Raw genomic sequence first — 16,159 nt, 5'->3', positions numbered from 1 at the left:
TTAGATGTACAATCCTTTAATTTACATATAAACTCTACTATATGCATAAAGCACAGAATTGCCTATATACCATTGAGATACAAAATCCTCCCTAGAGATTGTGATATAAAGTTAATACCAATACAGCTGGTAAATGCGGACGTTGAGAATCCCTGGTGAGGCTTAGCACCTGGACATAGCAAAATACACCCAGATAATCACAAGAGATTATCAGCTACTAGATAATTGTCATCCTCCTACACTAACAAATATAGGAAAGTGTACTTTCACAAAAATAAAAGTCCAGGCACTTTTTCCTATGCTAAGTACAGTTGTCCCTAAAATTCTCAATCTCTAAGACAAACATATTTAATACTCCAACCAAAGTAAGTGTATATAGTTTTAATTAGTAAAATTAAACTATTAGAATGCAAAGAGGAAACAAATTTTAGATTGCATAGAACTGTTAATTTACCTTTTGGCCAGTAGGTGGCAGTCACCCCTAACTTTTCAAAATGCCTTTTCCCACAATTAGTATGCAATTGCATTGCCCATGTACTGGATTTTTTTAAAAAAATCTACTTTAACTATTTGAACCTTCTGTTCCTAATGAGCCAGCCCAATTTCTTTTAAGCAACCTTTAGAAGATAATTTTATTACTTCAGTAATTTATTACACTTTATGATAATTCTACCTATTTCAACTTGTATTCTTTCTCTACAGTGAAGAAAAGGGATAAATACACAAACAAAACAAGACAGCCATCCCAAGAATTACATTTGTGAACATTTCAGGATTTGGTCCAAAAACATCATTTTCCAGGATCTGTGCATCTTATGTACATTATGCACTAAAATATTGAAAATAATTTTTGGCAAAGTACTTCTAATTTGCTGTAAAACATATCCTCTAGGGTTAATTATTCTCTTGACGAGTCAAAACAGCCTCTCTGCCATCTGATTTGTCTTTTGCTGATTCTGTGGATTTTATTGGAGCAGGTTTTGTCCGGCTTCAACAGCTGAAATTACAAGAGATAAAAGGAAACAAACACGATAAGTCATCTTGAAAAGCACAGAAAGAGGAAGTTAACTTGCCACTTGAGTTCCTCAGTAATCCAGGGTTTTTTTTTTTTTTTTTTTACGTGTGTGGGTGTGTGTGTGGCAAAAAAATAATAATTCATGATTTCAAAGCTCCTAAAGTTTATGTTCAAGTTCTAGAGGAGGAAAAGGAGAAGGGCCATCCTTAGTTGTTAACTCTCAATACATTAATGGATATATGTCATTTCTTAGCAATAATTAAAAACTATTTACTTCCCATTTGTTTGTTCAATTTTCATGGCTGCCCATCTCTTGGCAGCTTTTAATCTGAATCCTTGATATAGAATTACCCAAGTCTAACCCTAAACAGCAAAACTGGCCACCTCTTGATGTTAAGAGCACTAGAATTACCCCCTTCACTGATAGCCTAGTTTAGAATAGAGAAGGAGAAATGCTGGCTTTCAGGTTTTATACCTCTCATCATTGGCATGATGGCTAAAAGTCCTGGAAAACAGTTCAGGAGTTTCTGAAATTCAGTAGGCATCCTGAGATTGGCAAGTTCCCCTTTTCTGTGATCTTTACTGCTCCATGTACCAATGTATCCAATTTCTGATTCTACCATTTAGCAAACTGGCAGCCCCAGGTCCTGAGAAACTACCAAGTGGCTGCCTGTTTCTGTAAGCTGCTCACCTAGCTTGCTTTTTTCCTACCACAGAAACCACTATGCATTCAAATCAACCCAAAATGCAAGCTTTCTTGCGCTTCAAACCAGGGTTTAAAATACATGTGTACAGAGAGCAAGAAAGAATGGCAGGACCTCAGAACCTTAAAAGCTAATTTGAGCAAAGCAAAGCAAAAAAAAAACCAACCCAAAATGGTCTGGTTGGTTAGCAGCTTTGTCCATGAAGCAGCAGTTAGTGTGACTGAAGAATTCAGAAATATAATTGCTCTGCTAAAATGCTTTAAACTGGAGCAATTCTAAGTAGACCATTGGCTACCTGTAGAGCATTTAGAAATTTCTTTCTCATCCCACCCCTCCTCATAATACTCTAACCTTGGCCCTACATGCCTTTAGTCTGATTAACAAAGCTAGGAAAAGCTGGTTAAAAGGCTGTTCTTTTCCTCTGGATTCACTAACTGTTACAAGTCTCCCTTAAAAAAAAGCCTTACATTCTTTTAATTGAACAACTTTTGAAGCTCCATGGTGGCAAATTGGTCTAACAAGAGAAACTGGGCAGTAGAAAGAATTTTCTAAAGAAAGAAACCCCCCTAACCCTCTATACAAGACATTTACAGACAAGAGATCAAAGTTTTGTGGGTTTTTTTTTTTTAAATGGTCTCTAAAGGAGCTAAGATCCCTACAGATTAACCTTATTCATTTAGTTCTGTTTAAAAGAGATGCTCTGAGTTATTGGGGTAGACAGGTAAAAAGTTCATCTGTTGTTGTAAAGCAGTCTGCTAATTCTATCGCTTCCCACTTCAATTAATGCTCGCCTGGATGGGTTAGGTGGGCAGAGAAACCTTCGTTTCCTAGACCATTTGATGTCCATGGAAGACCATGTGATCTCTTATAAACACATTTACAGAATCCATAAATAAAAGCCCCCACAGTTCTCAGCTTATTTTTCCATCATAAAACAACTTTTTCTCAACTTTGGCCTGCTGGACAGGAAAGTGCAAGCACACAATGGCAACCCATTAAAAAAGGATAACACATAATGGTCCCACATTGGCAGATGTCACAATAGACTCGTGGGAGGGAAATGCTATTCTTCCAGATTACTGCAGGGTAAAGCAAGAGTTCCTGAAGACCCCCAAAGCCCTCACCCCAAATAAGCTTCATTCCCAATCAAGATGCTGCTAACTGGGAATTCTAGCTCATCCCACAATATATGGAGAAACCACCCTACCTTGCAAGTTCAGATTACAGGCAGATCATCACGGAGAAAACATGGCTGCTAAGAGTGACATTGACTTGATGGTCAATCAACCCACCACTTAGAATTAACACCTTGACAGATGTAGCCCTGTCCACTTTGCTCTATGATGTGATGAAAAGCCATTGCTTTATAAGTTCAGGACTCTGTCCAGTTACCAACAAAGGAGAATATTGGCAGCTCAGGTGTTGAAATGAGCACAGGTGATGAGCACTAGTTTAGGCAATGGAACATCTGCAAGAAAATAACCAAGCTCAGAGAGCACCAAAGACCCCTCTGTCAAGAGTTATAATTTCAAAGTTAAACATGAAAAATTCTTGACTATGTATTTTTAGACTCCAGCAACTACCTTTTTCCAGCCAACATCACCAACAGCCAAGAATGTTGATAGCTGGACCCGATGATCTCAGGTTCTGAAAATGCCTCTGTGGATTTTACTGAAATATGTCAAGGCATTTATTTGAGCAGTACTCTGAGGAAACATCCGTATTTTTAAAAAGTCAAGAATTAAAAATAACTAGGAGAGCAACAAGGGAGCATTGCCCCTCCCAAACAAATCATTTGACATGATTTTATTGACAAAATAGAATACTCAAACTTTCGCTCTTAGGCAAGAGCAATGGTAGTAAGCCTCTAAAATTTTTTTTCTTTAAACAAAAGAAATTTACAGACTGTATAGCATTTGGAATATATACATATTTTACACATTTTGTACACGGTACCAATAATTATATAAATACATCCTTTAACATAATAAACCCGTATTTACTGGGGGGTGTACAATTAAGACATGATTTGAGCACATGATTTTAAGGCATCTGCCAGTTTTTGTGGTTGTTGGCATAAAGGGGGGAGGGGGGAATTCTTAAGGGACTCTTCCACCCCTGCAGGTCAATTAGCCTTAGAGACATCCCTTCACATTGTATCAAGACTTTTGAGGGATGGAGAGGAAGAGTCCTACTGGGCCAAAGGGCTTGTGCTGACTGAAGACAAATAAGGCAATTCTTGTCTCCAGAAAATTCTTATACCAACAACACAGAAACATGCAGCTTTGACATGGAAAGGTTGACTAACAAGGAACAGAGGAAGAGGCTGAGGACAATGAGCTGGCACTTGGGCCTCTGGAACTGCCCTGCTCCCTAGGGACCTTTCTTCTCAAAGGGAGATGGATGGGCACCATATTCCTCTGTTCCAAACTCCAGATTTTACACCTGGGACAAAGGCATTTGTTTGGGGTAGGAAACTGAACTGGCAGTGCCAGACCTCCAAGTCAAACCAGTGCTGACATCGCTGTACATAGACCCCCCTCCACCCCCCAGCCCTCCCACAGCGGCAGCAGACCCTAGGCCCCCACCTCCTCCCCTGACTCCAATGCTCCCCACCACGGCAACTGCGGTCCCTTTGCTGGCCCAACAGCAGCGGGTGCACAGTGCCCTCCAGGACTCCAGCGTCTTTCCAGACCAGACCCAAACTCCAGAGGTGATGCCAACCACCAGGCACATGAAGTACTTGAGCATAAAAACTGCATAGTCTGGCCGGCGGGCTTGGTCAGGCTCTTGGTCCCGCAGGCAGGGACAGTTGTGCGTGGCTTCCCAGTGGGGGCGGTTATGCTGCTCGTAGAAAAGGCAAGCCACCACACTGGCAGCAGGCACCGTGTAGAGCACGGTGAAGAGGCCCAGGCGGATCATGAGCTTCTCCAGCTTGTGCGTCTTGGTGGGGCCCCCTTGCTGCTTGATGACACTCCTGATGCGGAAGAGGGAGACAAACCCAGCCAGCAAGAACATGGAGCCGATGGCCAGGTAGATAAGCAAAGGGGCCAGCACAAACCCTCGCAGGTTCTCTAGGCTCTGGTTGCCCACGTAACAGATCCCAGCCACGGGATCTCCATCCACGGAACTGAGAGCCAGCACTGCAATGGACTTGATGCTGGGAAGTAACCAAGCCGCAAGGTGGAAGTACTGAGCGTAACTCGCAATGGCCTCGTTACCCCACTTCATGCCTGCCGCCAAGAACCAGGTGAGCGACAGGATAACCCACCAGATGGAGCTGGCCATGCCAAAGAAGTAGACCAGAAGGAAGACGATGGTGCACAGAGCCGGGCCCGTGCTCTCGTAGCGCACGTGCTCAGCTACCGCCAAGTCGGGCTGTAGCTCCGCGGCTCCGCCAGCTGCTCCGCGGCCTCCCACCGCGGCCGCGGCCGCCCCCGCAGCGCCTCCAGCGGGGCCCGCCGGTCCTGCTCCCGCCGCCGCTGCCGCTGCCGCTGCTCCGCCGCTACAAGCCACTTTTTCGTGGCCAGCAACCAAGCGCACCAAATAGCCCAGCGAGACGAAGAGGTAGCAGGCGGCCAGGAAGATGATGGGCCGCTCCGGGTACTTGAAGCGCTCCATGTCGATCAGGAAGGTGGAGACCGTGGCGAAGGTGGAGATGAAACACAGGATGGACCACAGGCCGATCCAGAAGGCGGTGAACGCGCGCTCGTCCGGGCTGAAGAAAGGGTTGTGGCACGGCAGGGCGCAGTTGGCGATCTGGCCCGTCTTGACCCTGTTGTAAAGCGGGTGGCGTTCGCTGGAGACCGACACCATCGGCGCCCGGCACTGGCAGCCCGGCTCGCAGGGGGTTGGAGGGCGACCCTTGCGGAGCGTGGGATCCGCGGCGGACGGAGGCGGCACCACAGCCCCGGAGCCCCTGCCAGTCCCGCCGCCTGCCGGCTTTCGGTGCGGCGGCTTGGGCTGCGGCTGCGGCGCGGCGGTCGCGAGATCGGTGTGGTTGTAGTCCATGCAAAGCATGTCCTGGTTGCCTTGCTCGGGCAGGCGGTCGCAGCGCATGCGGTCCGGCCAGGCGAAGCCGTACTGGCGCATGAGAGGCGCGCAGCCGGCCTTGGCCCGCTCGCAGACGCTGCGGCAGGGCGGCAGCGGCTTCTTGTAGTTCTCCAGACAGATGGGCGTATACATGCTGCACAGGAAAAAGCGCAGGTCCGCCGAACACTGGATCTCTACCAAGGGCCAGAACTGGTGGACTTCCAGCCCCGCCTCATCCTGCGTATCGTGGTTGAACTGGTTGGGCATGTAAGTGTAGTTGTAGCCGATGCCTTTGCACAGCGGCACGGTGATTTCCTGGCAGGACAGCTCCTTGGCGGACGAAGAGCCCGCTGCTACCGCAGCTGCTGCTGCCGCAGCGGCGGCGGCGGCGGCGGAGCTAGGTTGCCTTTGCAGCGGCGACCAGGCAGGCAGGAAGAGCAGCAGAAAAGCGACGGTCAACAGGTAAGTGCGAGGCTCCATGCTCGGCGAAGTAAGTCCGCCCTCCGACCTGGAAACGAAGTGGCGTCCTCGGCTCGGAATTCACTGGGCGGCTAAGCTCCCGGCTTCCTGAAGCTCATCTCTCTCCTCCTCGCCGCCGAGCTAGGATGAGAGACGCGGCGCTTGGCTGCTGGGGCTACGGCGGCTTCTTCGTCTCTGGCTGTGGGGGGTGTCTTCTCAACTTTCCTTCAGCTGCGCGCCGTGTCAAAGATGGCTGAGAACCCCCCGAAGACGCAGCCCTTCAGCCGCTCCGCCAGACCGGTTCGGCGAAAGCGTCCCGAGAAAGCTTGTCCTTCTAGGCGGGTTGCGGAAGACCCGCTTTTGTGGCGCGCCGGAGAAGCGAAGCCACCTGAGCAGCTCTGTAAACGTCCACAGCAGTAACGCCGCCGTCCCCACTCAGCCAACTTCTAATTCTCTTCAGCTCCAGCAGCGGTGGATGCGCTCTCGGGCTATTTAAAGCAGAAGCAATCAGGCCCCGCCCCGCCTCTCCCAGCTACCTATCACGAGGGCTCCAGGCGGAGATCCTGGACCCCGACGAAGCCCTTTCGCTTAAGGTGGATCGGCCTTGGCCCCCAGGATTGGCTACAAGCCGATCGCTTCTGGCCCTTTAAAAGATTCACGGCGTGGTATGCGTGTGCGTGCGCGTTTTTTGTTTTAAAAACTCCTCAGGTGTAAATGGCTTACTTGACACTTGGGCAGGTAAGTTCTCAAATAAACGAATAAAGACGTATGGTATCTGAGCTCCTGAGAGTTAAATTAATCAGTTAGTTCTTCATTTTCTGTCCCGAGTGTGAAGACCTTTTGTAACGTTCAACTTCACAGCCATAACCTGGATGACTGACAATCTCCACAGGCGTTTCTAAGCATCTCATTAAACCAAGTGGTTTCCTCCCCCTCCCAAACACTCTCGGTTTCTCTTCTCCCTTCCTCCTCTATTTTATTCCTGGATATTTTGGATTTCTGACAGGCTGTATCAAAACACCCGAGAAAGCCGTTTTTATTTATTTATTAAATTAAATTGATTTTTAAAAACTGCTTGACTCCAAGAACACCATCTTACAATATTAATCTAAAAATAATATTAACGTATATATCCCTAACCCTTGAAACCCACCAAATGTATTGGATGTAACATGCGAGGCATAGTGTTTTAAGGATTACATTTCCTTCCCCCACCCTTTCCTTGAGTTGTTCAGTGTCACCTTTCTGAAAACTCTTTTGCACAGCCTCTCTTAATAGGGAGTTTCCCTTGGATTTCAGTCCAGCACACCGATTTTGGAAATTCCAAACATCTGGAAGGCAATAGGTTGGGGAAAAAAAACACACATGATTTTACTACCAAGGGGGATTCCCCCATTTCCAGAAGTGGAATTTGGAATAACTCAGAAAAAGCTGTTCTTCCATCATTCTTCATGAACTAATTTCATGAAGTAGCTTAGAGGCTCTTTCAGAAACCTGTGCAATAATCTGCATATAGTAACTACATTAAGTAAGATAAATCTCATTTCTTGTTGGGATTGCCATTTAGCTTGTGGGGTAGACATTTAGCTATTGACAGTTTCCTAGTATGATTTGATTGCTTTTGTACTCTATGACTATTATTAAGTGTTGTACCTTATGATTCTTGACAAATGTATGTTTTCTTTTATGTAGACCGGGAGCATTTGCACCAAGAAAAATTTCTTGTGTGTCCAATCATACTTGGCCAATAAAAGAATTCTAATTCTAATTCTTCCCCAAAAAACTTTGGGTATCTGGTGCAGAGGTCTTCATATCTGAAATATGCTCACTGATAATCAGTGGGGTTTGAGATAGTTATGACAGATCTTGTTGACTGGTATGTTTTAATAAGATCTGGTGTCTGGTAGAAGTCAAAATAAACAGGACTAATTGTACTTGTCATAAGATAATGCCATCAATTTCACCCCCACCCCCCATGATAAGCTCATTAAGAAGGCAATCCCATTTATTTGAATGGCACTTATTTCCTCTTGGTTTAAGACCACAATTTACACAGCAGCCTTCCTAAAATTCATGAAATCTACCATATACAAGATTTAAGCCCCAGTGGTGGTGGGGATTATAGAAGCTGAGATCCAGCACATGCATTTGCCTCCAGTTCTGATTCTCTTCCTACTCCTGAGAAGGACTGTATAAATCATGTTATAAATCAGAGTCTCCAAACTTGGCAACTTTAAGATTTGCAGACTTCAACTCCCAGAATTCTCCAGCCAGATATGCTGGCTGGAGAATTCTGGGAGTTGAAGTCTGCAAGTCTTAAAGTTGCCAAGTTTAGGGACCCCTGTTATGAATGCTCAAAGTAGGCTGCATTTGTCTAGCTGTCAATTCTCCATCCATCTTCCTTGGCTGGGTTTGAACATGTAAAGGTGGTAATGTGGTTTCAGTTGCTTCTCGTACAAATTTGTGGGTCGAGAAAAGGGCTTATTAAGACGAGAAATTAAATTTCTGCTTTACCTCCTCCAACTCTTGCTTTGAGTCTGGCTCCCTTGTGAACTTTGCATCGGACAGCTGCCCCTTCCAGTCAGGATGTAACTGGATCCTCCAGTCCGCTTTGGCTCTGACTTCATGGCCAAGATCTATAGTGTTCCTTTCTCCAGCTGTTGCTGCCAAAGGTTTCACTCTTAGTCTCAAGAAAGGGGAAGAAAGAAAATGGGCACTTCAATAATTTTCTCCAATTTGCTGCTCTCCCGAAGCAGGGACCTCTAAAACTCTAAAACTTGTGGACTTCAAGTCACAAGTCTTAAAAAGTTGCAAGGTTGGAGTTGCCAAGGCTGAATTCTGGGAGTTGGAGTCCACAAGTCTTAAAAAGTTGCCAAGGTTCTGATCCATGTACCAATGCATTTAACTCCATTCTGGTCAAAAGGAATTAACATTGTTCCCACTGGAAAATTATTAAGTTGGGAAATCCATAAAGCAAATCTTTAATTAAATCAATTAAATCAAAACTTAACAAATCTTCATCTGGTTTCAGATTTGGTATTTGGAAATGTGCAAGGATGAAAACAGATTATACATTAAAAAATGACGGTCGACCAACGGGAAGCTATAGCAATTTTTTTTAAAAAAAATAACTGCAGTCCTATATTACTTTATAAAACCAACTGAACTCAGTAAGACTTAAGAGGCATAAGATTGCATTATTAATACATCCATTTCCCTGAAATTTTGGTTAAAGTAGCCAACCAAAGTTAAGCACATGATAACTGTGGTTGGAACTAACAGGCTTACACAGAGCTTACAAGAAATCTATTTACAAGGTTTACTTAAAGAAATATGCAATTAATAGGGAGAATATCAACAATCAAGATGAATATATTACCCAGAATTTAACATTTGTTTCAAACAATTCCAATTAGGCTTGGAAAAGACTACTTTGAAGATTTAAATAAAATTGTGTTGAAATATATATGGCAAGGTAAGAAAGTGAGAATAAAGTTAAAAATTTTGCAAGATGCTAGAATAAGAGGAGGATTTGGTTTGCCTAATTGGGAGTTGTATTACCAAGCTACAAATTTGATGTGGGTTAAGGAATGGAAGATGACTTGATGTTTTTATGTTTTGTTTGTTTATGTTTGTTTTAAAAACCAATAATTTTTTTTAAAAAAAGAAATATGCAATTCTACATGTAACAACTCTTCAAAATGATAAAGTATTCACATGCTGATGAAAAATAATGGCTGCCCACTGCTCCTATCCATTGTATATATTGGCTTTATTTATGTAGTGCATTTCATCCCAATTTACTCATTGGAATAGATGTGTGTCAATGGAACATAATCATGATGTTGCAGGAAAGCAAGCCACATTTTTATTTACAGTGTTGTATAAAATCAACCATTCATGATATGGATGGCAAATAATTCCAGCAGGATTTAAATTGCAATAGAAGGAAAGGCAGTGTGGTCTAGTGGTTAAAGAACTAAGGCTAGAACTAAGAGATTTTGAGTTCTTGTAATCCCCCTTAAGCATGAAAAGCTGGCTGGGTGACCAGCTTTTGGGCCAGGAAACTATGGCTTCTAGTCCCATCTTCGCCATGATAGCCAACTGAGTGATGTTGGGCCAATCCCCAGGAAACTATGGCTTCTAGTCCCATCTTAGCCATGATAGCCAACTGAGTGATGTTGGGCCAATCCCCAGGAAACTATGGCTTCTAGTCCCATCTTAGCCATGATAGCCAACTGAGTGATGTTGGGCCAATCACCACAAAACTATGGCTTCTAGTCCCATCTTAGCCATGATAGCCAACTGAGTAATGTTGGGCCAATCCCCAGGAAACTATGGCTTCTAGTCCCATCTTAGCCATGATAGCCAGCTGAGTGATGATGGGCCAATCACCAAGAAACTATGGCTCCTAGTCCTACCATAGCCATGAAGGAAGGCTGGCGTTGGGCCAACCCCCAAGAAACAATGGATTCTAGTCTCACCGTAGCCATGAAGGAAGGCTGGCGTTGGGCCAACCCCCAAGAAACAATGGATTCTAGTCTCACCGTAGCCATGAAAGCTAGGTGACTTTGAGCCAGTCGCTTTCTTTCAGCCCAACTTTCCTCGCAGGGTTGCTGTTGCAGGGAAAATAGGATGAAGAAGAAAAATTAGGTATTGTGGTCACCTTGAATAATTTTTTAAAAAGTAATAAAAAAATGGAATAAGTAAATAATTAAAAAGGGATTTGCATGGTAAGGGAAGATTGGCTTGTGGATCGGGAGCTTCATTGCTTTAATGAAAGTTAAAGCTTTAAAGAATTAAACTTTTCCTTTACTTTTTCTGTGTAAGACTTCATTCTCCCCTTCTCAAATTGGGAGAACTCTAGAGCTTTCCCCCCCATTATTCCTGGAGGTAAAACCATCTTTTCTTCCACTTGGACAACATAAACTTACTAGGTAAGCAAGATATTAGCACCCTGGATATAATCTGAGTAGTTAACTCTGCCCTCTTCACAACTGCGTACGAGGAAGCAATTCAACATTTCTATACTCATCTGCGCCAGACAAATTATTGCTTGTTTTACTTCAGCCTGTAAAGCATTTCTTAAAGATGCTAAGCTCAGTAATGAGGAGCTTGGTTGTCATTTCCAATCAACACAGGAAGAAAACTGATCCCACCAACTTTTGAGCCTTAATGTGGATTAAAGAATTTAGCCAGTCTGGCAGATAGTTTGGTGTATGTTGGTGTGTGTGTGTGTGTGTGTTTGAGAGAAAGAGAGAGAGAGAGAGAGAGGGAGGGAGAGGGAGGGAGAGAGTGAGATTGAACTAAAAGTGACATGAAATCTAAGAGGTATGTTCTATTCATATGGTTCACATGTATATTGAACTTTGCAAGGTTAAAAGGCTATTGCATATACTATTGGACAAAGGAAACTAACAGATTTGTAGATTTATGGAGTCTTAATATAATTGAGGAAAAGTGGGGGATATAGTTCAGTACTAGTAAGAGTATAGAAAAAAAACCCCATCTTTGCTATCTTTGACAAGTTCAAGTTTCTGGGGATGGACAAATTATAGCAAAAGACTTTTGAAGAATAAGGGAAAAATATTTGTAAGTCAGGGTTGAAATGAAGGGGTCCTTGGTGCTATCTGAGCTTACTTGTTTTCTTGAAAAAGTTTCATTACCAAAACTAGGTAACGTCATCAATGCTGGTCACTAGCACTGATGATGTTAGTTTGTTTTCTTGCAAACATTTCATTACCCAACACAGAGAGCACCAAGAACCCCTCGCTTTTGAAGAAGCTGGCTGATGAGATTGGAGAACCTTTTGACTAATCTTCAAGAAAGATTGGAAGACAGCAACCACTATGACCAAAGACCTGAAAATCAAATGTAGGAAGAATGATTGCAGGAGATCTGTATGTTTTAGCTTTGAAACTGAGAAAAGGACAGGCTCAATATTATGGGGAATTCTGGAGAACAGCTTGTTAACAACAGCTGCATTTTCCTTTGCTGGAGATTTTGGATGGCCCCAATGGATCAATATTAGATGACCTATTAAATGGCATCCAATTATGGTCATATACTTGTCTTAACCATGCTTTGGGGCATATACTCCTAAGCATGCAAACTGGCTTCATATATTCTAATCATAGCTTAGTTTGAGTTTAGAATAATCTTGGCAACTTTTAAGGCTGGGAGTTGAGGTCCTCGCCTCTTAAAAGTTGCCAAGGTTGATAAACGCTGGTTTAACATTACACTAAGCCAGATATAAAGGATGGTTTATGAATTAGTGGTTGGTAAACTATGTTTTAGGAATTAAGAGCGTTGTGGAAATCTAACCAATTGTGGCTTTGTCAAATGATGTTTAAGCAAACTCTGGATTAGTGCTGTCCTATGAAAAAAGAGGAAGAGTCTATCGGAGTTAGGTAGCTTATACATAAATACTTGCTAAACGTTATATTGAAAAATAAACTCCTAATGGCACCGGGGACTCTATCCGCCAGCGTATGGCATTCACAGAGAAAATCGCTTCAGATCATAGATTCCTACATACATAAGCCGAAAATGAACTAGCCATCTTAGCGCTCGCTAGTCGCCTGCAAAGAACAGACACAGAATTTTGTTTTGGTCGAATATTTTCTCCACCTTTGGCGAACCTTGCGCCTCCCGATTTCGCGAATCTCCGACTCCGGTTGCAGTACCAGGACCTTAGCGTGTTACCAGCTTGGCGCGCTCAAGCTACCTTAAACGGGCGAGGGGGTGTGTGGGAAGAGAGGAGGAAGAGGAGAAAAAAAAGCGAGGTCTGGTAAGAATGCGAGGAAGCCTATTCGCGCTTGTTAGGCCGTCCCAGGGGGTTGTCTTGGTTTTTTCAATAGAGTGTTTATTTCTTAATTGATCTGCTGTTTCGTTTAGCGCTTGCATGGAGCTCACGCTGGGACCGTAATTACTGCCGTCGCGGGAACTGGCGCTCCGCTGTGGAGCCGAGAGGGTGGCGGGGAGGGCAGGTGAAGTGGAGGTGAGGCTCCCTTTCTTAGGAGGCTGAACGGGTTGCGGGTCCGCGCGCGCGTATGCGGGGATGGAAGCGGGGGGAGAGATATGGGGGGAGTTTTCTGTCAATCCCGGCCCTTTTAAAAGAACAAACGTGGCGCCAATTCTTCGCTGCGCTTGCTTTCTCTCCGCCCGATTTAAGTTCTTCAGCGGGTTTCTTTTCCGACTCCCCTACACCCAACTTTTGAGTAAAGATGCACTGGAGTAAGCTGCGGTGTATAATTAAGTCGTCTTCCGGTGTCTTCTAATTAAAAGGGACCCCAGTGGGTTTCCCCCCCCCCCGTCCCTCCTTTTAAAAGCGTCATTTTCATCCCTCGTTTTACCGTCATATTCAAGACTATATTATAAAGCGGCCAAGTTGCAAAAAAGCAGGGATGAAAAAAAGTTGGGTGCCCTGCTTTCTCATATGCGAAGATGAAATTAAAGGATTTTTCTCCTAAATGTCAGGATAAGCATAAGTTTCTTTAGATCCTCTTGTATTATTTTTGCACATGATTTAAGGCAGGAAACATATCTAATGGTCCCTCCTCCTATTTTCCTCACAACAACATCAACCCTGTGAGGTGGGTTGGGTTGAGAAAGTGTGACTAGCCCAAGGTCTCCCAGATAGCTTTCATGCCCAAGGCGGGACTAGAACTCATTGTCTCCTGATGATTGGGCCAAAGTCATCTAGTTGGCTTTCATACCTAAAGTGGACTTGAACAGGGGTCTCCAATTTTAAGCCTGGAGGTATTCAACTGCTGGCTGGGAAATTCTGGGAATTGAAGTCCTCTAGGCTTAAAATTGCCAAGGTTAACTTATGAATGCATAAATGAAACGAACTTACTGGGTTTGCAAGGCACACTAAAGTGCATGGATTGAAGTTGGGCATTTAATGCTACTTAAGATTTGGTTGGCTAGTTCTTAGCTCAGGGTGTTGTAGAGAAACAGCAGCTGAATTCAACCTCTGTGTGTTTAGTTTGCATATGCATTCGATTTTTTTTCCAGGGATAGATGAGTTGATTTTTCTTGAGACTGGCTTCCTCAAGATCACACCCCAGCCTTAACCAAACAAGAGCAAGATCCACTCAACTGGGCAGGATTAATTCTCTAGAACAGGGATAATTCTGAATTTATAGCCAAACAAATCTTAAGTAGCATTAAATGCCCAAGTTCAATCCATGCACTTTAGTGTGCCTTGCAAAGCCAATGTGTTCAGTTCATTTATAGCAATAGTACTTAGACTTATATACACTTTATACTGCTTTACAGCCCTCTCTAAGCATATTGCTCCCAACAATCTGGGTCCTCATTTTACCCACCTCGAAAGGATGGAAGGCTGAGTCAACCTTGAGCCTGGTGGGATTCGATCTGCAAAACTGCAGTAGGAGTAGCTTGCAGTACTGCACTCTAACCAATGCGCCATTGCATTCATAAGTTAAATATCTATGGAGATTCTAAGTCATCCAGGTCAGGGGTCTCCAATCTTGGCAACTTTAAGCAAAGCTGGCTGGGGAATTCTGGGAGTTGAACCAGGCTTAAAGTCTCCTGGTTTCTAGCCTGGTGTCTTCACCACTACCATACTGGTTCTTCTTTATTCAATCTTTCTTGAGCAGAACAAACAATTTTTATTATGTGATTCCTAAACATGATATTTTTTTGATGCAGTGCGCTTTTTTTCACTCTGTGGCTGAAGGCAAAGAAAGTAATGCAGTTTAAAAATCTCTGGATTTGATTGTTTCCTGCTGTAACTCATTTCCCCAGTATCTAGACCAGTGCTTCAGAATTGGGAGTTGAAGTCCAAATATCTTAAAAGTTACCAAGTTTGCATAACATTGGCCTACATCGTGGTCTTTTCCTTCCCTAAATTTTCTCATCTATATTTTCTTATCTATATTTTGTTGGGTCATGTCTCTTTCATTATTATGTTTGTAATATATATTATATTCATTAATTAAACTGCTTTATACCATTGCTGTAATGAGCAAATGGAGAAACCCCCAGGACTAGCTGGGTTCTCTATTAAGTGGCATAAATATTTTGGGGCCAGAATAGTCAAGTATATTAAGAAATATTTGAGAAGGGAATTTAATCAGGCTTATATTACAGTTATACCTAAAGAATAGAATAGAGTAGAATAGAATAGAATAGAATAGAATAGAATAGAATAGAATAGAGTAGAGTAGAGTAGAGTAGAGTAGAGTAGAGTAGAGTAGAGTAGAGTAGAATAGAATACAATAGAATCGAATACTTTATGGGCCAAGTGTGATTGGACGCACAAGGAATTTGTCTTGGTGTAAATACTCTCAGTGTACATAAAAGAAAAGAAGTTGAGAATCATAAGGTACAACACTTAATGACAGTCATAGGGTACAATAAGCAATCAATCATACTAGGAAACAGTCAATATAAATTGTAAGTATACAAGCGACAAAGTTACAGTCATATAGTCACAAGTGGGAGGGGACGGGTGATAAGAAGTGATGACAAGATTTAACAGTAATAGTAGTGGAGACTTTGTAATAGTTGAACAGGGTTGAATGAATTATTTGTTTAGCAGAGTGATGGCTTTCAGGAAAAAACTGTTCTTGTGTCTAGTTGTTCTGGTGTGCAGTGCTCTATAGCCTTGTTTTGAGGAAAGGAGTTGAAGCAGTTTATGTCCGGGATGTGAGGGGTCTGTAAATATTTTCACAGCCCTCTTTTTGACTCATGCAGTATACAGGTCCTCCATGGAAGGCAGGTTGGTAGTAATTGTTTTTTCTGCAGTCCTAATTACTCTCTGAAGTCTGTGTCTGTCCTGTTGGATTGCAGAACCAAACCAAGACAGTTATAGAGATGCAGATGACAAACTCAATAATTCCTCTGTAGAACTGGATCAGAAGCTCCTTGGGCAGTTTGAGCTTCCTGAGTTGGTGCAGAAAGAACATTCTTTGTTGTA

At 43.3% G+C, this 16,159-nt stretch overlaps 1 protein-coding gene and 1 long non-coding RNA gene across 5 annotated transcripts in view; one reads left to right on the top strand and one right to left on the bottom strand.

Annotated features, from left to right (window-relative positions):
• FZD8 (frizzled class receptor 8) lies at positions 1-6,976 on the bottom strand. 3 transcript variants are annotated; one of them, XM_087918007.1, is made up of 2 exons: positions 3,303-6,976; positions 1-3,187 (listed from the first exon to the last, which is right to left on the bottom strand). In XM_087918007.1, the coding sequence occupies exon 1, from the start codon at positions 6,229-6,231 to the stop codon at positions 4,159-4,161; it is 2,073 nt and encodes a 690-aa protein (XP_087774133.1). In that variant the 5' UTR covers positions 6,232-6,976; the 3' UTR covers positions 1-3,187; positions 3,303-4,158. The 3 variants fall into 3 exon arrangements, with proteins under 3 accessions (XP_087774133.1, XP_087774134.1, XP_087774135.1); XM_087918008.1 differs by having other exon boundaries at positions 1-997; XM_087918009.1 differs by having other exon boundaries at positions 1-997; positions 4,308-6,976.
• Positions 6,977-12,998: 6,022 nt separating this feature from the next.
• The window catches only part of LOC148123911 (uncharacterized), a 67,954-nt gene continuing 64,793 nt past the window's right edge, over positions 12,999-16,159 (top strand). For both annotated transcript variants that reach the window (XR_015739942.1, XR_015739943.1), the window contains exon 1: positions 12,999-13,210. This is a non-coding gene — a long non-coding RNA (uncharacterized LOC148123911). The remainder of the gene's footprint in view (positions 13,211-16,159) is intronic.

The sequence above is a fragment of the Pseudonaja textilis genome, chromosome Z, assembly GCF_049901715.1.
Source record: "Pseudonaja textilis isolate UNSWEBS1 chromosome Z, rPseTex1.2, whole genome shotgun sequence".
NCBI lineage: Eukaryota > Metazoa > Chordata > Lepidosauria > Squamata > Elapidae > Pseudonaja > Pseudonaja textilis.
Note: the sequence above shows the minus strand (reverse complement) of the source record. Positions and strands in the feature narration are given on the sequence as shown.